Source organism: Nelusetta ayraudi, unplaced genomic scaffold (genome assembly GCF_046127955.1).
Source record: "Nelusetta ayraudi isolate G7.1 ecotype Tasmania unplaced genomic scaffold, CSIRO-AGI_Nayr_v1 ptg000011l, whole genome shotgun sequence".
Lineage (NCBI taxonomy): Eukaryota > Metazoa > Chordata > Actinopteri > Tetraodontiformes > Monacanthidae > Nelusetta > Nelusetta ayraudi.
This window is the reverse complement of record NW_027466061.1, coordinates 23,863,077-23,884,128: the sequence shown is the minus strand read 5'-3', so window position 1 is coordinate 23,884,128 and position 21,052 is coordinate 23,863,077. Positions and strand designations below refer to the sequence as shown.

At 46.1% G+C, this 21,052-nt stretch overlaps 1 protein-coding gene across 1 annotated transcript in view; it reads left to right on the top strand.

Moving 5' to 3' along the window:
* Positions 1-416: 416 nt before the first annotated feature.
* Positions 417-21,052, top strand: part of gabrb2b (gamma-aminobutyric acid type A receptor subunit beta2b) — a 51,812-nt gene continuing 31,176 nt past the window's right edge. Inside the window, exons 1-4 of the mRNA XM_076019661.1 lie at positions 417-664; positions 823-920; positions 1,670-1,737; positions 16,639-16,859. Of these exons, the coding sequence (XP_075875776.1) occupies positions 585-664; positions 823-920; positions 1,670-1,737; positions 16,639-16,859 (467 nt within the window). The 5' untranslated portion in view covers positions 417-584. The remainder of the gene's footprint in view (positions 665-822; positions 921-1,669; positions 1,738-16,638; positions 16,860-21,052) is intronic.

The following is a 21,052-nucleotide window of genomic DNA, read 5'->3' as shown; positions in this document are numbered from 1 at the left end:
TCCCTCTCTCTTTAAACTGCTGATCAGTGAGCTGTCCATGGTTCTTATAAGATGTTCCCTGCCTGGTTCTTTGAAACTTTGTGCAATAAAGTGGTGAAACAGTGCTATGCACTGTATGAAAGGCAGTCCTTTTTTTTTTATTTTTTTTTATTTTTTTTATTTTTTTTTTTTTAGAAAATATGGTCAATCCAATTTTGTACTGGCCCATCCAAGATAAATATTCTACCTATGCCACTGCGCAAATTGCATGCCACCTCAGGATTATAACCGGCAGCTCCCCTCCGCAGCTACGCGCTGACAGTGGGGAGATCCCCACGCCCTTCCCCCGGGGGAAGGGAGGGGAGCAGCGCCGGTTCTCCTTTAAATCTCCTCCGCCGTCACCTCCACACTACCACTAGGACCTCTGCTACCAGCAGCAGCAGCGGCGGCGGCGGCGGCGCTGCTGCTTCTTCTACATGTGCTGGGGAACACGCATGCGCCCGGCATTAGAATAGCTGCACTGACGAGAAGAAGTTGGATACTTGTCTGATTTGGCCGGCAGGAGGAGGAAGGAGGGGAGGCGAGGAGAAAACTATTGTCAAAGCATGGCGGTGAGGACGGTGAGGGATCTCTTCCTCTGCGCCTGGTTTCTCGCGGTGCTGGTGGCCACGGCGCGCGCTCAGAGGTAAGTGTGGTGGTGGGGATGGTGTGTGTGTGTGTGTGTGTGTGTGTGTGTGTGTGTGTGTGTGTGTGTGTGCGCGCGCGCGCGCGCGCGCGCGTGTGCGTGTTGGTGTTTGGACCAGCGCACGTGCCACCTCTATCTGCTTCCCTTCCGCCCCGCAGCGCCGGTGTAAGCGACTCCAGCAACATGTCGGTGGTGAAGGAGACGGTGGACCGGCTTCTGAAAGGCTACGACATCCGGCTGAGGCCGGACTTCGGAGGTAAATGAGCAGCGAGTGTCAGTGTCTCCCGGTTCGTCAGCCCCCCCCCCCCCCCACCCCCCGTGCAGCGATGGTGATGGGTTGGGGGGGCTGCGGTGTGAGCTGAGACCACCGCGTACTGATTATCGGGTTAGAGAAAAGCTCCGGCGCCGCCGCACTTTTACGGATTTATTAATGTATTTATTTTTACAAGGTGTCATAAAAGTGCGGGGATGATAGTGGAATGGAAGTGTGAGAAGGACGAGAAGAACAAGCAGCCAGCAGCAGAGTGGCTCATTCATCCCAGAGCCTCCGAACCGCACACGAGTCCCGGAGCACGTCAGCGGCGATTTAATTCACTTAAGTGCCCGTCCCAGTGGGCTCCGTGCCGGGAATACGGTTTTGGGATTACAGTGTTTCATGTCATCAACTTTTTTCTTTCTTTCTTTCTTTCTTTCTTTTTTTTTTTTTTTTTTTTTTAAAAAAATAGGAATTAGCAGAACTTCCTGGTTCAATTCAGCGGTTCCAGTCTAGACCGAACTGAACCGGAAAAAATAAATAAATGTGATGCTGTGATCATCCCACCCTCCACCCGACCTCCACTCTGATTATTACGCACGTGCCCCGCCTCCCTCCTCCCAATCTCCACACACACACACACACACACACACACACACACACACACACACACACACACACACACATATGGTTGAATTTGGGGTGTGTGTAACGCGTGTGTGTCCCTCATGCTTGTCCTGTTTCCATTCCAGGGGCTCCGGTGGGGGTGGGAATGAACATCGACATCGCCAGCATCGACATGGTGTCAGAGGTCAACATGGTGAGTCCATTTCTATCTAACTATCTATCTCCTCCTTACTACGCTGTTGGCTTTCAACCAATCAGTCAATCGATCAAGTTTTATTTCTATAGCACCTTTCACGCGTAAAATGCAACCCAAGGTGCTTGACAACAATTAAAAATAAAATAAAAATAAAGATTAAATTACAGCATGAAATTGAAGTGCTGCAGTCAATTAAAATCCACCCCCTCCCAGAAACAGTCAGTAATTAAAAAATAAAATAGATTAAAAATGAAAAAATAAAAATTGGCAGGGCACTGAGGAGCCGTAACTTTGTTCCATTTTGTCACACACACGCACACACACACAGGTGTTGAGTTTTTTTTTTTAAGTATTTTTTTATTTTATTTCAAACTTGCCCTTGTAGTCAAGAGTGGAGTGGATGGAGATCACGTTTTTGCTTCATGCAAGTGCACCTCCTTGTGACGACATGGAGGAACTGCAGCAGATGTTGCATGCAGGAGAATTCTGGGGTGTCGAACATCGTCATCGTCACACAGTTGACGACGCAGAAGGTTTAAAGTCCCAAAGAAAGATTATCGCATCCCCAAGGATGCAAAATCTGTCCTCCGCAATTTGACCCATCCCAATGGGTACCGTTTTTACAGTCTTTGTTTTACCAGTCTCAGGGCGGACACTCTACCAGTAGACCTCTGAGCTGGAGCGTGTTTTTGGTGATTGCTGGTTCACTAGTTGTCTGGCCACTGGAGTTGTGATGATGAAGAAGAAGAAGAAGATTATGATGATGATGATGATGATGATGATTGTGGGAATATTTCTGGGAGAGAAATTTGTTCTGCTCCTCCTCTTCGTGTTGTTGTGTTGTGTTTGTGCTCCAGTAACAACAACACTGATGTTTAAATGGGGCCGATGCTGCAGCAGATGAAGATGTCAAGCATTCAACTGAGTGTATTTATAGCAGCAGAACCTGTTCGTGTGTGTGTGTGTGTGTGTGGGTGGGTGGGCACGTGCGTGGATCTGCAAGTGCGTCGGCAGCTCTCATGTTCTAGAATCATGGAGCCGTTTTGCTGCCTCTCACTATATAAGAGCTATGAAATAATGGCTCATGATTTAATGTGTTTTTTTCTTTTTTATTCAACCAGAAACGTGCATAAAAATGACATTCCCTTTATATAAACATAATATATAAAGCGAAAACCATAAATGGTAAATGGGCTGCAGTTATATAGTTTTTTTTTCAGTACCTTTACAGTAGGGCCTCTCATTCATCCATCCACACACATTCATACACCAATGGGTGGCTGCACAAGATGCTTGTTGTGGTTTTTGTACATTTTCTAAATTCTGAGCGTTCAACCAAATAAAAATTTAGTAGGTAGGAAATAAAGGGAGTTGATTTTTTTTTTCCCCCCACCACATTCATGTTGCAGTAATCCAAAGAGAACACAAAACTTCTGTGATGACCTAGGTTTTTTTTTTTTTTTTCGCAATTTTTTTTCTCTTGCACGCAGGCACGCACACACGCAAATACACACACACACACACACACACACACAGAGTAAAATTAAAGAAAGGAGGAAATCCCACTTTATCCAAACGTCCCTCCAGTTCCATCTTTGATCATCCGCCTCCTTTTGTCAGCATTGGCCTCGGCAGAGACCCTCTGATGTGAGGGGGCGGAGCTGTCAGCACCTGACCGACCCTTCCCACACGCCAACAGAGAGGAGCTTCTGCACGTGCTCATTAAAGCTCCAGGCCTCGACGCCCTCTTGATCCACTGCTTATCCCCCTTTTCTTTCTCTGTTAAATGCAGCCAGTTTCTCAGGGAGAGCAGCTGGTGTGATGGAGCACTTTTCTTTTCCTCCTATTTCCTCCTCGTCGTCGTCGTCGTCCTCCTCCTCCTCCTTCTTCTTTTTCTTCTTCTTCTCCTCTCGTGCCCCATCTGGCTGCTCGTCTGCCTCTTAGAGCCGCCGCCACCACTTAATTCCCTGGGAGAGGAGATGATGAACGGCGACCGAGGATAATGGAGAGACATCAGTGAGGGATGTATCCAGCAGCGCCGTCCCATTAGAGGACTATGTGTTTGTGTGTGTTTGTGTGTGTGTGTGTGTGTGTGTGTGTGTGTGTGTGTGTGTATTAACACGCTGAATTCATGCTCTTCTTCTGGTGGAGACCATTAGAAAAAAATCAGAGCACAGGCCAGCAAAGTTTTTTTTTCTTTTTTCATCTTTTTGGTTTCTTGGACATGAATGAAGCTTCTGGTCTTTTTTAGCACTTTGTCAGAGCAGAAACCTCAGAATCACTTTAGTAGCAATTTTCTAGCAGCTTTTTAGCAGTTTTTAGCAGCAGCAAGTTTGGGGGAACATCAGCTCATCACAGTTGTTGTCAAGGCTAAATGGCGCCACCTCATTTGCATAATCAGTTATGCTGATGTCACAGTGTTAGACACTGTAGGGCTGAATGAAAGGAAAAACGTGGGGGGGAGACAAATAAATACAGTTAAATATGTTCAAGTACAAATTAACTTCTCCTGAGAGAACAGTTTGTTTGTTTGTTTGTTTGTTTGTTTTTTACCTTTATATCTTTATGGTCCCTAGGACAACACTAGGAACTAGTAACTAGAAAAACTAGTGACCACTCAAAGGGTGTGTTTACAGTGCCTCACCTCGCCGCGATACGGTACGCCTCGGTACAATTGTGTTTTCATTGGCTCTGTGAACACGAGACCGTGGGCGGAGTCGACGCGGTAAAGCAGGACAATGTTTTCATCAGCATCATTTCTGTGCGACACACAACAGCGCAGGCAATGGAGAAAGTAGAAGTTGTTTCATACCTGCTGCTCAGTCTGTGGTTGCTTTTCAGTTTTCCTCACTGAAGTCGCAGTTGATAATTTATGTAGGCAACATTTATAATTTAATGTTTCGTTTTCCAGGAGCGCAAATGTGTAGTTCAACCTTTATATTTTCACCAAAAGTAAACACGAGACAGATATAATGGGAAAATAGCATCTATTAAAGAACAACAGAAAAACAGACTGTAAACACGCCCAAATAGAGCCTCCTACTTATTTGAAATAGCCTGTATGAGCTGCCCTAGCCAGCCAAGGAAAGCGGTGTTTGAGGCTTCCTCGCGTCGAAGAGCCACGTCCTCTCAACAAATCTGTATTTCCTCTCACCTTAAGGCCTCCTCAAATTCCCTAACTTAACGCGCCTCAAAAAGGAGCAACTCAATTTGTTCCGAGCGCTGCGCCATTTGCCGCTCGTCGTTTTCGCGAATATGGTTTAACACACCTGCGACGTCAAGGGCATGCCCGGTTCGCCTGCGCCTCCCCAAAAGACAAAATAACATGTATTGAAATAACGGCTTTCAAAAAATGTATACACATATAAACGTATTCGTACACCATCAATAGAAGCTGCTTGTATTCACGGTCAAAAGTACCTGACACGGAGCGCTGCGAAGAAGGAGTTGGCGTCGATGTCCGCTCCGACAGGGGACATCGACGAGGACACTGAGCCAATCAGTGCCCTGATCGTTGCTACATCACCACTAAACTCGCTTCGACTCGCTTGGCCGCTCAACGATAGAGGTACCAAAATGGCGGCCCATACAACCGTGTAGCGGCCAGTGCAAACACCCTAACACCGTACCGTGGCGAGGCGATGTGAGGCACTGTAAACAAGCCCAAAGTAGCACACGAGGAACCAGAACCAAGAGAAGAGCAAAGACAACACCTGAGTGAACTACCTTTCCACTCTGATGACAATCTTTGTAAAAAAAAATTCCAAAGCTACAGTTTCATTATTATTATTATTATTATTATTATTATTATTATTATTATTATTATTATTTTATTTATTTGTATTATTTTTTATTGTTGTTCATGTTTGCATCCGTGGAATCTTTCCAGCTGCAGCTCTTGCGGTACTACTGCAGCTTGCTGTAGTCGCATTGATCGCAAACTGATGTTCTTGTGTGTGTCATCAGTGTTCGGCAATCAGGTCAATCAGTGGGTGAGTTCTTTATTTACCTTGTGGCTGTTTGTGTGGCAAAAAATTATTCTCAGCATGCAAGGTTTTGTCCCTTGTGCTGGTAAGGTGTAAAATGAGGAAATCAGACTTTTTGGGCAAGAACAAGAATGATGAATATGGTCAGGAGATGCTGCCCCTCGTGGTGTGAGTGAGTGTAGCAGCCTGTAGTCACTGCTGGTCATCACACAAGCTGCTGCTGAGGTTCACTGTGCGTGACTGAGAGGTGGACACACACTCATTCTGAACACCAGTGTCACCCACCTCTACAAATCTCAATTCACCAATCAGCCAATGGGAAGACGGCGGCGTGCACATTCCAATTACTCTTCTTCTTCTTCTTCTTCTTTTTTAATTGCTCGGTTTTCATCCAATCAGTCAGGAAGTTTTTGCTTCAAAATCCTGTCCCCACTGTTTTTCACAAGGTGGGGTTTGGAAGGCGGGTGTTGTGGCCTGAGAGAGAAAGAACTCTCGCTCTGTAGCTTCCGCAAAAGGCTGAAATACCATTATTGATGCATATGAAGGTCAAGAGGAGCTTATTGACTGGCTGTGAGGGACCGTGAAATCCAGACGCAACTGTTTATCTGCAGCTCTCAACACCAGTCATCTGTCTGAGCGCACCCTCTCTCTGAGCGCACCCTGGTGGCACCAGCTGCATTAACAGTGCAGACACTGGAGGACGAATGGAGGGTTTATGATGTGATCAGAACGTGAGAGAACGAGTGTTGAAGGAGTGTTTTGTGGGTTTTTTCTGTGCATGCACACACGTGCACACTCACACTGCAGCATCAACTGCAGCATCACCACAACTACCGTCCTTGTTCAGTGACATTTTTATACCTGCCTGGTGGCCAGGTGTTGGTACTGCCCCCTGAGGTGACCTCACATGAAGTTGGTGCAAGTGACTGAAGTCATTGTGGAGTTTATGTAGTTTAACTTTGCACATCAAATATTTGCTGTTCCAGACAAAGAGTTTCCAACATCCAGATGCTTGGTCGCTTCTCCCAGTGTGTGTGTGTGTGTGTGTGTTGTGCCAGTGGGGATAACGCTCATCTTTTAGCTGCGGGGTTCGGTTGCTATTTTTAGCTTGTTAATCAAGGTAACATGTTCACACTCACACACTCTACATGATATCCCATAAAGTGTGAGCAGAGTGAGATTCATTTCTGCTGATCCATCTGCAGTGAGTGACCCAGCGTAGGTCAGTCTGTGTGTGTGTGTGTGTGTGTGTGTGTGTGTGTGTGTGTGTGTGCATGGTTTTGGGGTTTAAATCACATAAAGCTGCACCTTGAAGATAAAGTGGCTTTTTGTTTGTTTGTCTTTGCTGTTTTAAACAAGATAATTCTGTGTGTGTGTTGTTGTTGTTATTGTGTCCTGTCATTAGATATCTGGAGTACACAGAGCTGCCAATGGGAAGGCAGATTCACTTATTTACTGCAAGATGATGTTGCCTGCTCTCTGGCGTCACCTCTTTGTCTTTTTGATTTATGTTCTGTTGGTGAAAAATTGCATTCAAGTCAAAGCGAGCAGGAACATGTTTCCATATTTTATTTTATTTTTGAGATACACCGTAATTTATTGTCTCTTTGCATTGTGTTTTGACTCTTGAAAATAACACTGCATCATCTTTTTATTTTTCTTGTGTTTTCTTGGACATTTTAACAATAATAATAATAATAATAAAAGCTGCAAACTGCGTTTTGCCGGACTAAGCCTATGTGGTGGCTGCCTGCCGATGACGTCCTCCACCTGCGGACGCCCGCCGATGACCCCTGACAACTGACGACGCCACCCAACACTTGCCGATGCCCCGTGACACACGTTGACCCATCTGGACACCTGCAATCCACTGCCGACTCCTCCTGATGCCTGTCATCCCCTCCCGACGCCCCTTGAAGCCTAGGGACCACTCAGAAGTCTGTCAACCACTTGTGACCCCGAGTGACCCCTTTCCTCCATGTGGCTGCCATAAATTCCCCCCCGACACCTGCCGACCCCTTCAGAATCCTGCCAAGCCTTGCTGATGCCGGCTGATCCTTGCAGACCTCTGCTGACCCCTGCCATCTCCTCCTGAAACCCCCCAAAACCTGCCAACGCTCTGCGACCAGATGCACCATGACTCCCCTAGAATCCTGCCCACCCTTTACCGACCTCCATTCCCTGTCGATACCTCCTGATGAGTTTTGAAGCATGTTTAGTGGGTGAAATGAGATTTGGAAGAGGTCTTATTAATCATATGTGTAAGCAAATTATGCACATGTTGCACAGTTTTTTTTTTGAAAGGCTGTTGAATGTAAATGATCCACCTTGATGAGACAAACACATGGGTTTTTGAATGATGGCTGTACCACCCTCCAAATGGCAACAGCAGCCATTTGTGTGTGTGTTGCTTAAAAAAAAGAAGGAATAAAAAGGCAGAGGGAACTGCAGCAGCTGAGTCATATGTTTCCCCCACGGAGCTCTGTGGACACAAGATCCTTGCTTCTGGGCACCAAAATGAAATCATGTAAGACAAAAGTGAAAAAAATGAAAATAAAATAAATGCACACCAAAATTTATAAGCAATTATTAGTGTTTTTCGAGTTGTCTGGGCGTAATCAATCAATCAATCAACTTTTATTTGTACAGCGCTAAATCACATCACAAAAATGTCTCAAGGCGCTTTGTACAATAAGAGAAAAAGAACCAACTGGGCCCCCAAAGCAAGCAAAATGCGACAGTGGCCAGGAAAAACTCTCCTGTGGGAAGAGACCTAGAGCAGATCCAGATTCCAGAGGGCCGTCATCTGCCTATGACCAGTTGGGGTGAGTGGAAAATACAAAAAAAATGTAGAGAGAGAGAGATGGAAGTAGCCAGAGTGGCAGACAGGCCAGAGTGGGTTGCAGATATATAAGAATAAATAACTAAAATATTTATATAAGTGGATGTTTTTGTATCATATCCATCAAAACCTTCTAGCATCTAGATAGGTCCAAATGTTGAGTGGTGGAGTGGTACAGCCGCCGGCCATGTACAGTGTGTTAGTCTGTGTTTGCTGTCCACGTAGAACAGATGACCGAACGGCCCTTAACAGAGGGCCCCGGACCCAATTGTCCAGGGGACAAGACGCGTCGAGGGACACGGTCAAACGCCTTCTTCAGATCCACAAAACACATGTGGACTGGTAAAGAATGGCAAACTCCCATGAACCCTCGAGCACCCGGCAGAATGTGTGGAGCTGGTCTAGTGTTTCGCAACCCGGACGGAACCTGCATTGTTCCTCCTGAATCCGAGGTTCAACTATCGGCCGTATCCTCCTCTCCAGCACCATGGAGTAGACTTTACCATGGATGCTGAGGAGTGTGATCCCTCTATAATTAGAGCACACCCTCCGGTCCCCCTTCTTGAAAAGAGCGACCACCATCCCGGTCTGCCAATCCAGAGGCACTGTCCCCGACCACCAAGCAATGTTACAGAGACGTGTCACCCACGACCCCTGAAGTATGAGTGCCTGCACATCCAGAGACTTGAGGTACTCGGGGAGGATCTCATCCACCCATGGCGCCTTGCCACCGAGGAGCTTTCTGACCACCTCGGTGACTTTGACTTGGGTAATGGACAAGTCCTCCCCCAAGTTTGCTGCCTCTGCTCCCTCCACGAAAGACATGACGGCAGGATTAAGGAGATCCTTGAAGTATTCCTTCCACCGCCGGACAACATCCCCAGTTGATGTCAACAGCTCCCCACCCACACTATAAACAGTGTTGGCGAAGCATTGCTTCCCCCTCCTGAGGTGCTGGACAGTTTGTCAGAACTTCTTCGAGGCCAACCGATAGTCCTCCTCCCTGGCCTCCCCGAACTCCCCCCAGGCCCGAGTTATTGCCTCCACTACCACCGCACACTTGGCCTGCCGGTACCCATCACCTGCTTCAAGGGTCCCACGAGCAAACATGGCTCGATAGGACTACTTCTTCGGCTTGACATCATCCCTTACTTCCGGTGTCCACCATCGCGTTCGGGGGTTGCCGCCAAGACAGGCACCAGAGACCTTACGACCACAGCTACGAGCAGCTGCATTGACAATAGAGGTGGAGGACATTGTTAGGGATGGGAATTGATAAGATTTTATCAATATCAATGCTACTGCTGATTCTGCTTATCGATCCAATTCCTTATCGATTTTCCTAACGATTCCCGAGTAGTTTTTTGAGGGGGAAAAAGTACACAGTCTTCAGCACCAAAAGCAACCATTTTATTTTTTTTCCCCAAAATGTCTGCACAAGACATGAACATATTTTGCTTAAACAGTGATTTAACAGTGTCTGACTCTCGTAACATTCAAAACAAAAATACAAATATTGTTGCTTTATAAATTACTTATAAGCTGAAACCAAGTGTCAGTCAATGGTTGAACACTCCTTTTGCTAAAAAATAATATAAAACAGTGACAAGTCCTCTTTAGAAAATCAGGCATGCATGCCTTGATAACATTTTGAAAATACTGTTACTGTAAACTTGGCAAAGAGTACACAGAATAAACATCAACAATTTTTATGCAAGAATATGAGCATATGTGCTGTTGAATTGAGTAACTGTGACAATGCACTGAAGTTTACCAGCAGGACAACGGAGTCCCCAGTCGGAGCACCATCCAGCACCCCTCCAAGTGACTCCAAGAAGGCCGCGTACTCTGCACTGCTATTCGGCCCATAGGCCGAAATCACAGTGAGAGACATGTCCCCAACTCGGAGGCGCAGGGACGTGACCCTCTCGGTCACCGTGGTGACTCCATGTGTTGGAGTTCACCGTGGTGAATTCCAACACATGGCAACTGAGCTGTGGGGCAATAAGCAAGCCCACACCAGCCCGCCGCCGCTCACCGCTGGCAACGCCAGAGAAATGGAGAGTCCAGCCCCTCTCAAGGAGCTGGGTTCCAGAGCCCAGGCTGTGCGTGGAGGTGAACCCGACTATTGTATATCTAGCTGGTACCTCTCAACTTCCTGCACAAGCTCGAGCTCCCCCAAGCTTTCGTCAAAAACAACTTTTAATTTCAGGATTAGTGTTGGGTCAGGTCAGGTGCACTTCTATTCCCCGAGTATAAGAGCCCCTTGATTCCTGCTTACATGAAGCACTGTAAATCGTTACATCCAGGTGGGAACATAAACATGAATTATATATACAAGCTGCAGATGCTACGGCAGATAAAAAAATAAAAAAATAAAAAATCAGACCTAAACTTTGATAATTTTTTTCTGGCATGTCAGACAGAGTATGACTCAACCAACCACAGCTTTTGCTTGATTGAAACCTGTCATTTAGTCTCAGATGCTCCCAGACGGAGTTACAGAGCTCCTGGAGTCAGACTAATGTCATTGGGATTCAATTTTCAGGTTCCTCAAAGACGAACTGAAAGACCCAGCGGCATTTTTCATGACAAGGCGGTTTGGGGAAAAAAAAGAAACATGTGAGTCTCTCTGAATGGTTGCTCAGGATCTCAACCAATCAGGGAACAACAGGAGGCCACTGACAAGGACAACAGAGACAGACCAGGGTCCTCATGCACAAAGACAAACAAGGATTTCATCCTAAAACTTCACGTACGTTCAAATCCAGGAAACTACGTTTGTGCACAAGTCCACACATTTCCTTTGAACATCCCAATCATCGTGGAATTGATCGCACATTAGCGCGAGCCCCACTCCTCCCTCGGAATGCCTCCATATACATATGCATGTCGATCGAAATGAACTTTGCAGATTGGAATTTCATTCATTCTGCAATCAGTGTCAGCATGACAAAGAAAAACTTAATTGACTGTAAGCTGGAAACACTTCTAAACAAAGTAGAAACTCTGAGTTAACGAATGGGCTTCATATCTCCGTTCGCTGTGCTCCGTCAGTCCGCAGCGTCATCAGCCACATCTTCCAAAGCCACGGTCACCCAGGTCGATTAAACAAAAGCGTATTTGAATCAACACTATGTGCAAAATGCAAAATGTATTATTGACTTCCATTGAGTAATTTCACAAGTCACCAACATGGATCGTACTATAAATGACAGTGCGCGGACGAAAATCAAGTCACTAAAAGTACTTGAGGCTGCTTGACACGGTGGTGCAGTGGTTAGCGCTGCCGCCTCACAGCAAGAAGGTCGTTGGTTTGATTCTGGGGCCCGGACCTGGGACCTTTCTGTGTGGAGTTTGCATGTTCTCCCTTTGTCTGCGTGGGTTCTCTCCGGGTTCTCCGGCTTCCTCCCACAGTCCAAAAACATGCATGTGAGGTCAATTGAACATTCTAAATTGTCCGTAGGTGTGCATGTGAGTGTGAATGGTTGTCTGTTTCTATGTGGCCCTGCGATGAACTGGCAACTTGTCCAGGGTGTCACCCTGCCTTCGCCCTAAGACAGCTGGGATAGGCTCCAGCAGACCCCCGTGACCCTGAATTGGAATAAGCGGGTAGAGAAGATGAATGGATGAATGATAAAAAAAAAAACTTCTGAATTTGTAGTTTGACCAAACACAGAACAGAAACTGTGTAATTTAAAATCACAGGCAATGAATGAATGACAGTCCGAAGAGATGAGACACATGTCAGTGCGTGTCCAAGTTTTGATTTGTTTTTTTTTGTATTAATTTATTTTTAAATGAAAAATAACATTGTGAAGTACAAGATTTCAAATAAACAGCTACACAATATGAATTACTGGCAACCTTTGTTATCATAAAAAGCCTAAAGGCAACGGGCAACAACAAGCGCCTCTTTTTTGGTCAGAGACAAAATATTGGCAGAAAAACACGGGAAATTGCGTTACCAAATTCCAGACAGTAATATAAAACCAAATACAAATAACATATAAAACCAAAAAATCTAAATAAGCTTGGCCAATATTAGACTCTTTACATAGTCTTTTACTTTTGTCGGGGGACTCATCAAGACAATTAATTCACTTATTGGTCACCAAAGAGTCAACCATCGAGCACCATGCCAGCTGGAGCCCGGCTTCACTCAATTGTTCATTGAAGCAGCCCACGCCGCAATATTAATTGCTACATGCGTGCACCACTGATGATCTGCATTGATGGAATGAAATGAAAAAATGAAATGACGTATTTTTTATCGTGTGATGGCGCCTTTATGGCAATGTCTTTTACAAACGATAGCTCCAATTAAGTTTGGAAGTCAGCCTCTCGCTGCAAATTGTGCTTTAATGTCGGCCTGATCAACTGCCAGGAATTTGATCTACCTGTTTGACACAGGGATGATTCCGTAACACACAGCTGGCATGGTTGGACTGAGGGTGGACTGGCACCGATCGGTCTGCCAGGTCTCTTTGGAAGGAACCGCAGCATGGTCAGCTGTTGGCTCCGCGGCTCCTTGTCGCACGGTGTTCTGAAGGGCTGCGGCTCGGAGCAGAGTTCTAAAAGAACCGCCCTTCAGAACCTGGCACGGCTTATGATGTCCTGATGGTCTCTTAAAGTTCTTTGGCAGCGAACTGCTCTACTCACCTCATCCTCCATAGTGTCCATGCTACCTTTGTTACCTTTATTTTCTACACCTCTGTGCGCGCATGCTTTGGTACTGATCGAAACCGCTTCAAAACTCCATTCCTAACATAACCAGCAAGTGTCGACAACGGACCAACAAGGGTAGAAATGTACGTACGCAAGTTAAAGACTTGACGTGAAGCACTGCACATTTCCATGGTCAAAAAATGTTTTGTACAGCCGAATGTGAGCGTGGAAACGTGCATACGTTGGGTTTTTGTGCGTACGTATCTTTTGGACATGAACGTTCAGGACTGTCTGGTCTACTTCCTGGAGGAGGAGATGAGCCAGCATCAGACGGGTCTGAGGGGGCTTTAGAAGACTTACTTGGCTTGGTCCATTCACCGGAAACCATCTAAAACTTCTTCTTTTTGTTCTCCTTTTCTCTCTCTGCCAATTGTAAATAGATGCAACAGGAGCCCCTGTAGGGGGAGCTGTGGGGGAGATGAAGAATAATGGAAAGGCTTGAGTGGGAGGAGGGTAACAGGGAGGGGTGAGGGATGAAAAAACGGGGGTGGAGAGAGCAGAGAGAGCTGAAAGCGAGGAGCTCTTGGGAGAATAAAAGCAATTTGCAATCTGGGCATCTCCGCTGAACTGCAGCTGCCTTTCATTTACCTCCTTCTGACCTGGAGACACTGCTCCTCACTGCTTCTTCATCCGGGTTTCCCCTCCGCCTCCTCCCCCTCCTCTTCCCTCACTCATCTCAGCGTTTCATTCTGCCTTTGTTGCTGTGATTTCCTGCAGGGCTGCCGCTTCTTACTTCTTCTCCTTCTTCTTCTTCTTCTTCTTCTTCTTCTTCTGCTGTTCACGTCCTTGTCATCCTGCAACCTGATCCTTGTGATCACTGTTATTGCCACTTTGTCGCTATATGTATGTATTCATCACCCTCTTGCAACTTTTTTCACTTTTTTAGGAAAGCGACTAGTGACGAATCTAGCGATTTTTTTCTGCTGCCCTTGCAGACTTTTGACAACTAGAATATGAAACCACATATGTTCTTCTTACCAGCATACTGTATTGTGATGCTGTGATGCTGTGAACAACTACAGAACATGTGACTGTAGTAATGTTTCAGATTTTGCGGTTCAAACTCTCACACTGTTCTTTTCTATGATGGTTCAGGTTCCTCATGTGCTACTTTGACTGGTCACTCGTTGTCGCCTCCTAGTGGACCATAAAGTCTTAAAGGTTAAAAAAAAAAGAAAGACATTCTAAGTGTTTAGTTCTAAGCATATTCAACTATATTTATTTGTCTCTCACACCACGTTATTGTACTCATTCAGCCCTGCAGTGTCCAGCACTGTGACATCAGCAGGAATGATTATGCAAACGAGGTGATAACGTCATTTAGCAACTTTCAGAACAGCTAGTAGTGACTTTTCTCACTGGGAACATTGGCAGCACTGCTTCTGACACTCCTTCAGCCTCTCTGTCATCTTCAGGAGGTTGTTCAGTTACCGCCTGCCTGTAGGCCGCTGGCTGCAATAACAATAACCTCCAATAAGTTTCTCAGAAATGTTCAGCTGCTTTGACAATTGTTCCCTGAGTCTCCGTGCCATCTTGCTACAGGGAAAATATTACACACATTGATGTTGTTTGAAAAAGTAAATCTTGCTGCAATGGTTCAGGCTCCTGGTGATGTAATAAAAGATCACGATCAATTCTGGTCTGCTTCATGTTGCATGAGGCATATTGAAATAGCTCATAATGCTTCCACCGCACAAGTGAGCAGGATGATTGTTGCACTGCCTTGGAGTAGAGCACACACACACAAGCGTGAAATAACGGTCTTATTGCTCATTCCATCACATCCCTGTGCAGTTTTTCTGGATGCGTGGCTGCACATGTTAATTCACCATGTTTTCATTTCTATCACCGCAACAACAATTGTGTATGTGTGTGTGTGTGTGTGTGTGTGTGTGTGTGTGTGTGTGTGTATATTGTGTAACCGCAGAGCAGGGAGGACATGTGGCGTGTAGCCGTCTCTTCATTCCTTAACTGCAGAGATGCCGACACAGTTTTAGGCGTCCGAGCTACAAGTTCAAGCTCAGAATCAGGACAGACTGAGAATGTTGAGATCAAAGAAGAAGTGAATTATGATGGAACGTTTATTGTGACCATGATATGATTCAAAGTCTTTGGTTCTGAGAGCCCTTACAGGAGGTAGATCATCAAAAACCTGGGATTCTCAAAATTCTTAAACCTAAAGAAGATTAGAATAACCCCCTCAAGCCAGCCCGGGTGTGGTGGTCTGGTGTTTGGTAGTCTGGGTCTGGTGGCCTGGTGGCCTGGTATTTGGTGGTCTGGTGTCTAGTGGTCTGGTAGTCTATAGGTCTGGTGGTCTGGTGTTTGATGGTTCTGGTAATCTTTTGGTTTGATGGGTTGATAGTTTGGTGGTCAAGTAGTCTAGTGGTCTGTAGGCTTTACACGATCACGATTTTTGGGCCGATCACCGATCAGTGAGTTTAAATAAACCGATCACCGATCCGATCACGTGAGGAGCAATATTTAAATTACTTGTTTATGTCGACGGGGGGGGGGGGGCGTCCCCAATATATACGGGACAAAGTGAAGTGCGTCCCGTATCAGTTCATTACGGGACAGGTTTTTTTAGTTGCCAAATATGGGATAGTCGCGTATTTTACGGGAGTAGACCACAGACGGAAATCAAAAGTTTTTTCATTTTCCCTCAAAAAACGCCACAAATTGTGTCCCGGGAGAGATTTTATTTTTCCTGGGACAGGTGGTGAAAAAAGAGAACAATTCCGGGAAAAACGGGATGGGTGGCAACCCTATTAGCATCCGTTTCGGAGTTTGCTTTTCTTTTTCTTTCTCCGCGCTGCGTTTCTTGAACTCGACATGCTCCTCCGTGTGTGCCTGTTTGTTGTGTTGAAATTTTTTGCCGACGTTCCCCCGCGAAGTACTGTAGCGTTGCATATATTGCAGATAGCTTGTGCTATGTCTGTTTCTCTCACTTTGAAAAACTTCCACACCTCCGACATGTTTGTTTGTGTCGCCCATGGATGTTGCAGTCCTGAAGATTCAAAGAAACTTTATTGTCCGTCACATAGTGACAGTACTCAAAACAGGAAGTTTTTTGAATCATGAATCATTAGCTCTCGGATACAAACAAATAAGCATGTCGATGCTTGCTGTGAAACTACTTTGGAGTAAATGAGACAGATGAAAAAAGTTTCAACACGACCATGACGTCATTGATCGGATCGGTGATTTATGACACGACGCCCAATCACGAACATTTCAAAAAATGCCAAATATCGGCCGATCCGATATAGCCGTCTGGTGATCTGGTGGTCTGGTGGAGCAGCCCCAGAAACTCTCTGATAATCCTCTCCTCTCCACCCTCAGGACTACACCCTGACCATGTACTTCCAGCAGGCCTGGCGCGACAAGCGGCTCTCCTACTCAGAGATCCCACTCAACCTGACCCTGGACAACCGCGTGGCCGACCAGCTCTGGGTGCCCGACACCTACTTCCTTAACGACAAGAAGTCCTTCGTCCACGGTGTCACTGTCAAGAACAGGATGATCCGGCTGCATCCGGACGGAACAGTCCTGTACGGCCTGAGGTAAGACTGAGACGCTTCAAAGTGGTTAAAAAAATGGGAATTTTAATGTTGATTTTATGTTGGACATCATCATGTTGTACAGTACCAAGCATGTGTGTGTGTGTGTGTGTGTGTGAGAGAGAGAGAGATTTGATTTTTCAACACTTCTTCATTACATCAGTTTGAGTTGAAACAGTTCACATCTGTAGAACAGAATTAGTAACAACAACAATAATAATAATTAAAGCTGCAAGCAGCGTTTGCGGGACTGAGCCTATGTGGTGGCCACCTGCTGACGACGTCCGCCACCTGCCGATGCCGCGTGACACTTGTTGACCCATCCGGACGTCTGAAACCCTCTGCTGACACCTGCCGACCCCTCCGGACGCCTGCCATCCCCTCCTGATGATGTAATTTGTAGGCTTTGATGAGACAAACACGTGGGTTTGTGAATAATGGCTGTCCCACCTTCCAAATGGCAACAGCAGCCATTCATGTGTACATTGCTTTCAGAGACACAGGGTGTATGTGGGAGCGCCCCTCACCTCCCCTTCCCCCTCATTAATCGCTGCAGCCTCAGGCTGCACTTTGAGAGCACTCGGAGATCGAGAGCAGAGGCTCATGTGAGCTCCCTTTTTGAAACCTTTGAAAGAAACTCTTCTAACTCGGTCATTTCTGCATCTATCATGCAGCGTTCCTAGGGGGTGCTACGGCCATTTTAGTGTTTTTTTTTCACATCTTGGCCTGTAGGTGGCGCTTTGGAGAAGTTGCAGCCTTGATTTTTTTCATCACAGGAACATTTTCGCAGCCTCGACAAGTGCTCAAAATTAGGTGCAAATCAAAGCATGTTAAGGGGGTCAAAATGGGGTAGACAGTCCCCATTTTCTCTCGGGCCGCTATTGAGTGGATTTAATTTTTTTTTTTTTCAAGAAATCACATTTTGGGGCAGGTCTGCTGCATACAATATTTGGCGAGTTTTGGAGTATGGGAAAGGGGTCAAAATTTGGTTCAAAAATATTTTGAAGAAGACCTTTACTTTGGAGGGCCGTAAAATGAAAACGGTTGGGATCTCACAAGTTTCCCCTCACAGGTTTTGTCATGAAGGTTTGTTTTATGTCATACTCCGATTTCAAGCCAGTTGCACTTACAGTTTACACTTCTGGTTTGTCGGGGGTCAAAGGTCAGCACACTCTTTTGTGCATGTTGAGGGGGTCAAATTTGGGCGGAAAGCAGCAGCAGAAATATTAGAAAAAGAAAAATAAGCATAGCAAATTCAGTCGGGTGTTCGCCTTGTGATGACCTGCTCTGCTTCAGAGCTGGTCTATCGCCGGGGCTCAGTCCTGAATAATAATAATAATAATAACTGCAACTTAAAACCAAAAAAAGATCAGACCAGCTGATCTGAGAAGATGAAGTTGTTCTCCTGAATGGAGCGCAGCACACTATTTAGAGTCCAAGTCCAAATAAAAAAGGCGGCAGATCCTCCATCTTCCTGTGATAACTGAAATCAATCAGTATCTGGGCTTTGATCATCCTGCTGAGGAGCAGCACTACGTCAGCGTCCATACTGTCCTCAACCTTCTTCTTCCTACTGCCATACACCGCCATCTTTGGATTAGAGGGTCCTCCCTCTAAAAGAGGGTAATAGCCACCTTCACCTCCCTCAATGGACTACAAGACTCTATCCCAGTTTTTCTTTAAAACCTCCTCACTTAAAAACATCCCAAGATACTTCAACCCACCCGTGTTCTACACCAGCCCCCCTGGTAAAACCAGTTTGTTGAGAGAGTCCTTTCTGGTAGCAAAGGCTTTTTGTTATAAAAGTCCGTAATTCTTTCTAAAATCTGAATGAAAGTCCTCCTGTGTGTTTAAAACAATCATTACATCATCATCATATGCTGACAGTTTTATAGTTGTGGGACATGTCTGTGAAGGTTCTCAGTCATCCAGGGCATCTTAACAGAAAGAATTTTAAATTAGGGCAACTGGACTTGTTCTTGTGATCTTGAATACGTTTTGCCTCTCATCCAAAAGGCTTCTTTAGCTTGGGGTTGGAGAGTCCCATGACACTCTTGGACACAATGGACACTCTTCAGGACAAAATCCACCGGACACAGCAAGAACTGGAAGCATGTTTACCTGCACCTACTTTGGAGGAAGTCTTGTCCTTCACTCAGAAGGCTAAGCTTGCCCAGCACATCAAGAGCAAGAAACAACAAATTCTCAAGGTCTCCACCTTGGCAGACAGCGCACAGCAACGGACCACCACTCGAGACACAGCTTCCCCAGAACAAGACAACAGCAGCTACCAGGACAAATGGGTTAAGAATCTCTCTGACAGGACCCTCAGCCAACCTGAGAAGAGCGTTCTAGGAGGAAGTCTCAACTTTGCTGTCACACCACACATGCCTTTCGTCGACATGATCACAGAAACTGACATCAGATCCAACCACCTTCCACATTCAGAGGCAGAACAACTAAGACTCAAGGTCTCAGCAGCACTCTCCAGTGCAATGCCACCACCCTCCAACCTTTCCCTCCAGGAAAGAAAGGCCATCACATCTCTCAGCAAGGACGACAACATCACCATTCTTCCAGCGGACAAAGGGAGATGCACTGTGGTACTTAATACGTCAGACTAACACGCGGAAATGGCCGCACTTCTCACCGACAACACCAACAAAACTCTGAAGTGTGACCCCACCCCCGCTACAAGAAGAAGGTCGCAGATTGACTTCAACAACTGGAAAAGGAGAAAGCCATCGACAGACCCACCTACTACCGCCTTTATCCCGGGGAAAGCACTCCATGCATTTACGGACAACCGGAAATTCACAAAGACGGCATCCTACTCAGGCCCATCGTTAGCAGCATCAACTCAACTACCTACAATGCAGCGAAACACCTTGCCACCATTCTGGCCCCACTGGTGGACAACACCCTCCACCACATAAACAACTCCATAGACTGCTGACTTCACCAGCAAGATTAAGAACCTCAAACTGGACTCCTTCGATGTCACCTTCACCTGTATACCTACAACAGAAGCAGTGAAAACAGTCAGAAGGAGACTGCAACAGGACCAATCTTTGTCAGACAGAACAAGCTTCATACCAGAACAAATCTGCAGGTTACTGGACCTCTGCCTCACTACCACATATTTTCAATACCAGGAAGGATTTTTCAGACAGAAACATGGATGTGCCATGGGTTCTCCGGTATCCCCTATTGTCGCCAACTTGTACATGAACTGGACTGGATGAGCAGGAATTTCCTGAAATTAAATGCCAACAAAACTGAGGCCGACCTCATTGGTTCAAAATCCACCCTTGCTCACTCTCCCGCCGCCCGTCATCATCAATGGATTCCCTGTACCTTTCTCCACTCAAGCCAAGAGCCTAGGCGTCATCTTAGACAGCACCCTTTCATTTGCCCCTCACATTCACAGCAGTCTCCAAGCCAACGCCCCTATGATCTTGATAGCCAACAATCTTCGCCTTTGATGGCGGTTTTGGTCTTTCATGAGAGACTGCCTTTGGCTTTCGTCAAAACTCTTACCCAATCAGTGCCCTGCACATTGCTACATCACCCATAGGGTCTCAGCTCGGCTCGCTTCGAACACCAAGGAGGCAGGTACCAAAATCGTAACCCCTGGGACCGTGCTGGGGCTCGTGGAAATGCCTGAATACCGACCCATACCGTACCGAGATGTTACCTAGGGCGCCTGTGGGTAAACGCCCTAAGATACCTGCTGACAATACAGAAGGGTTCCCAACGAAGCAGATGAGCCAAGGATCGCGAAGGAAAGGAACCAGCCTACGTAGACCATAGCTGCTGCTTGTAGCGTAGCATCTTTGATGTTTGTTTGGGTTTTTTTTCACTCGTATGTTATGGGTGTGGGACAACCAGGAAAACATAGACCTGACAGTTAATTTCTTAACTTGTGCATCAGGGGCTCAATAGTTTGAGAGTAGAGCATGCCAGACAGTGAGCAACCTTGCCGCACTCCCCTCTAATTAACTAAATACACTATAACTCAGGCATGTCCAAAGTCTGGCCCGCGGCTTGTCTCTAAAAACATGTTCATCGTGGCCTGCCACTCGGTATTTAATAAAAAAAAAAAACAGTTTTTATGTTCACCTCGTGATGGCAGCACTTCCGCACAGCCAGCAAGACTGAACCGGGACCTGAGTGAGATCCCCCCCCAACCCCCA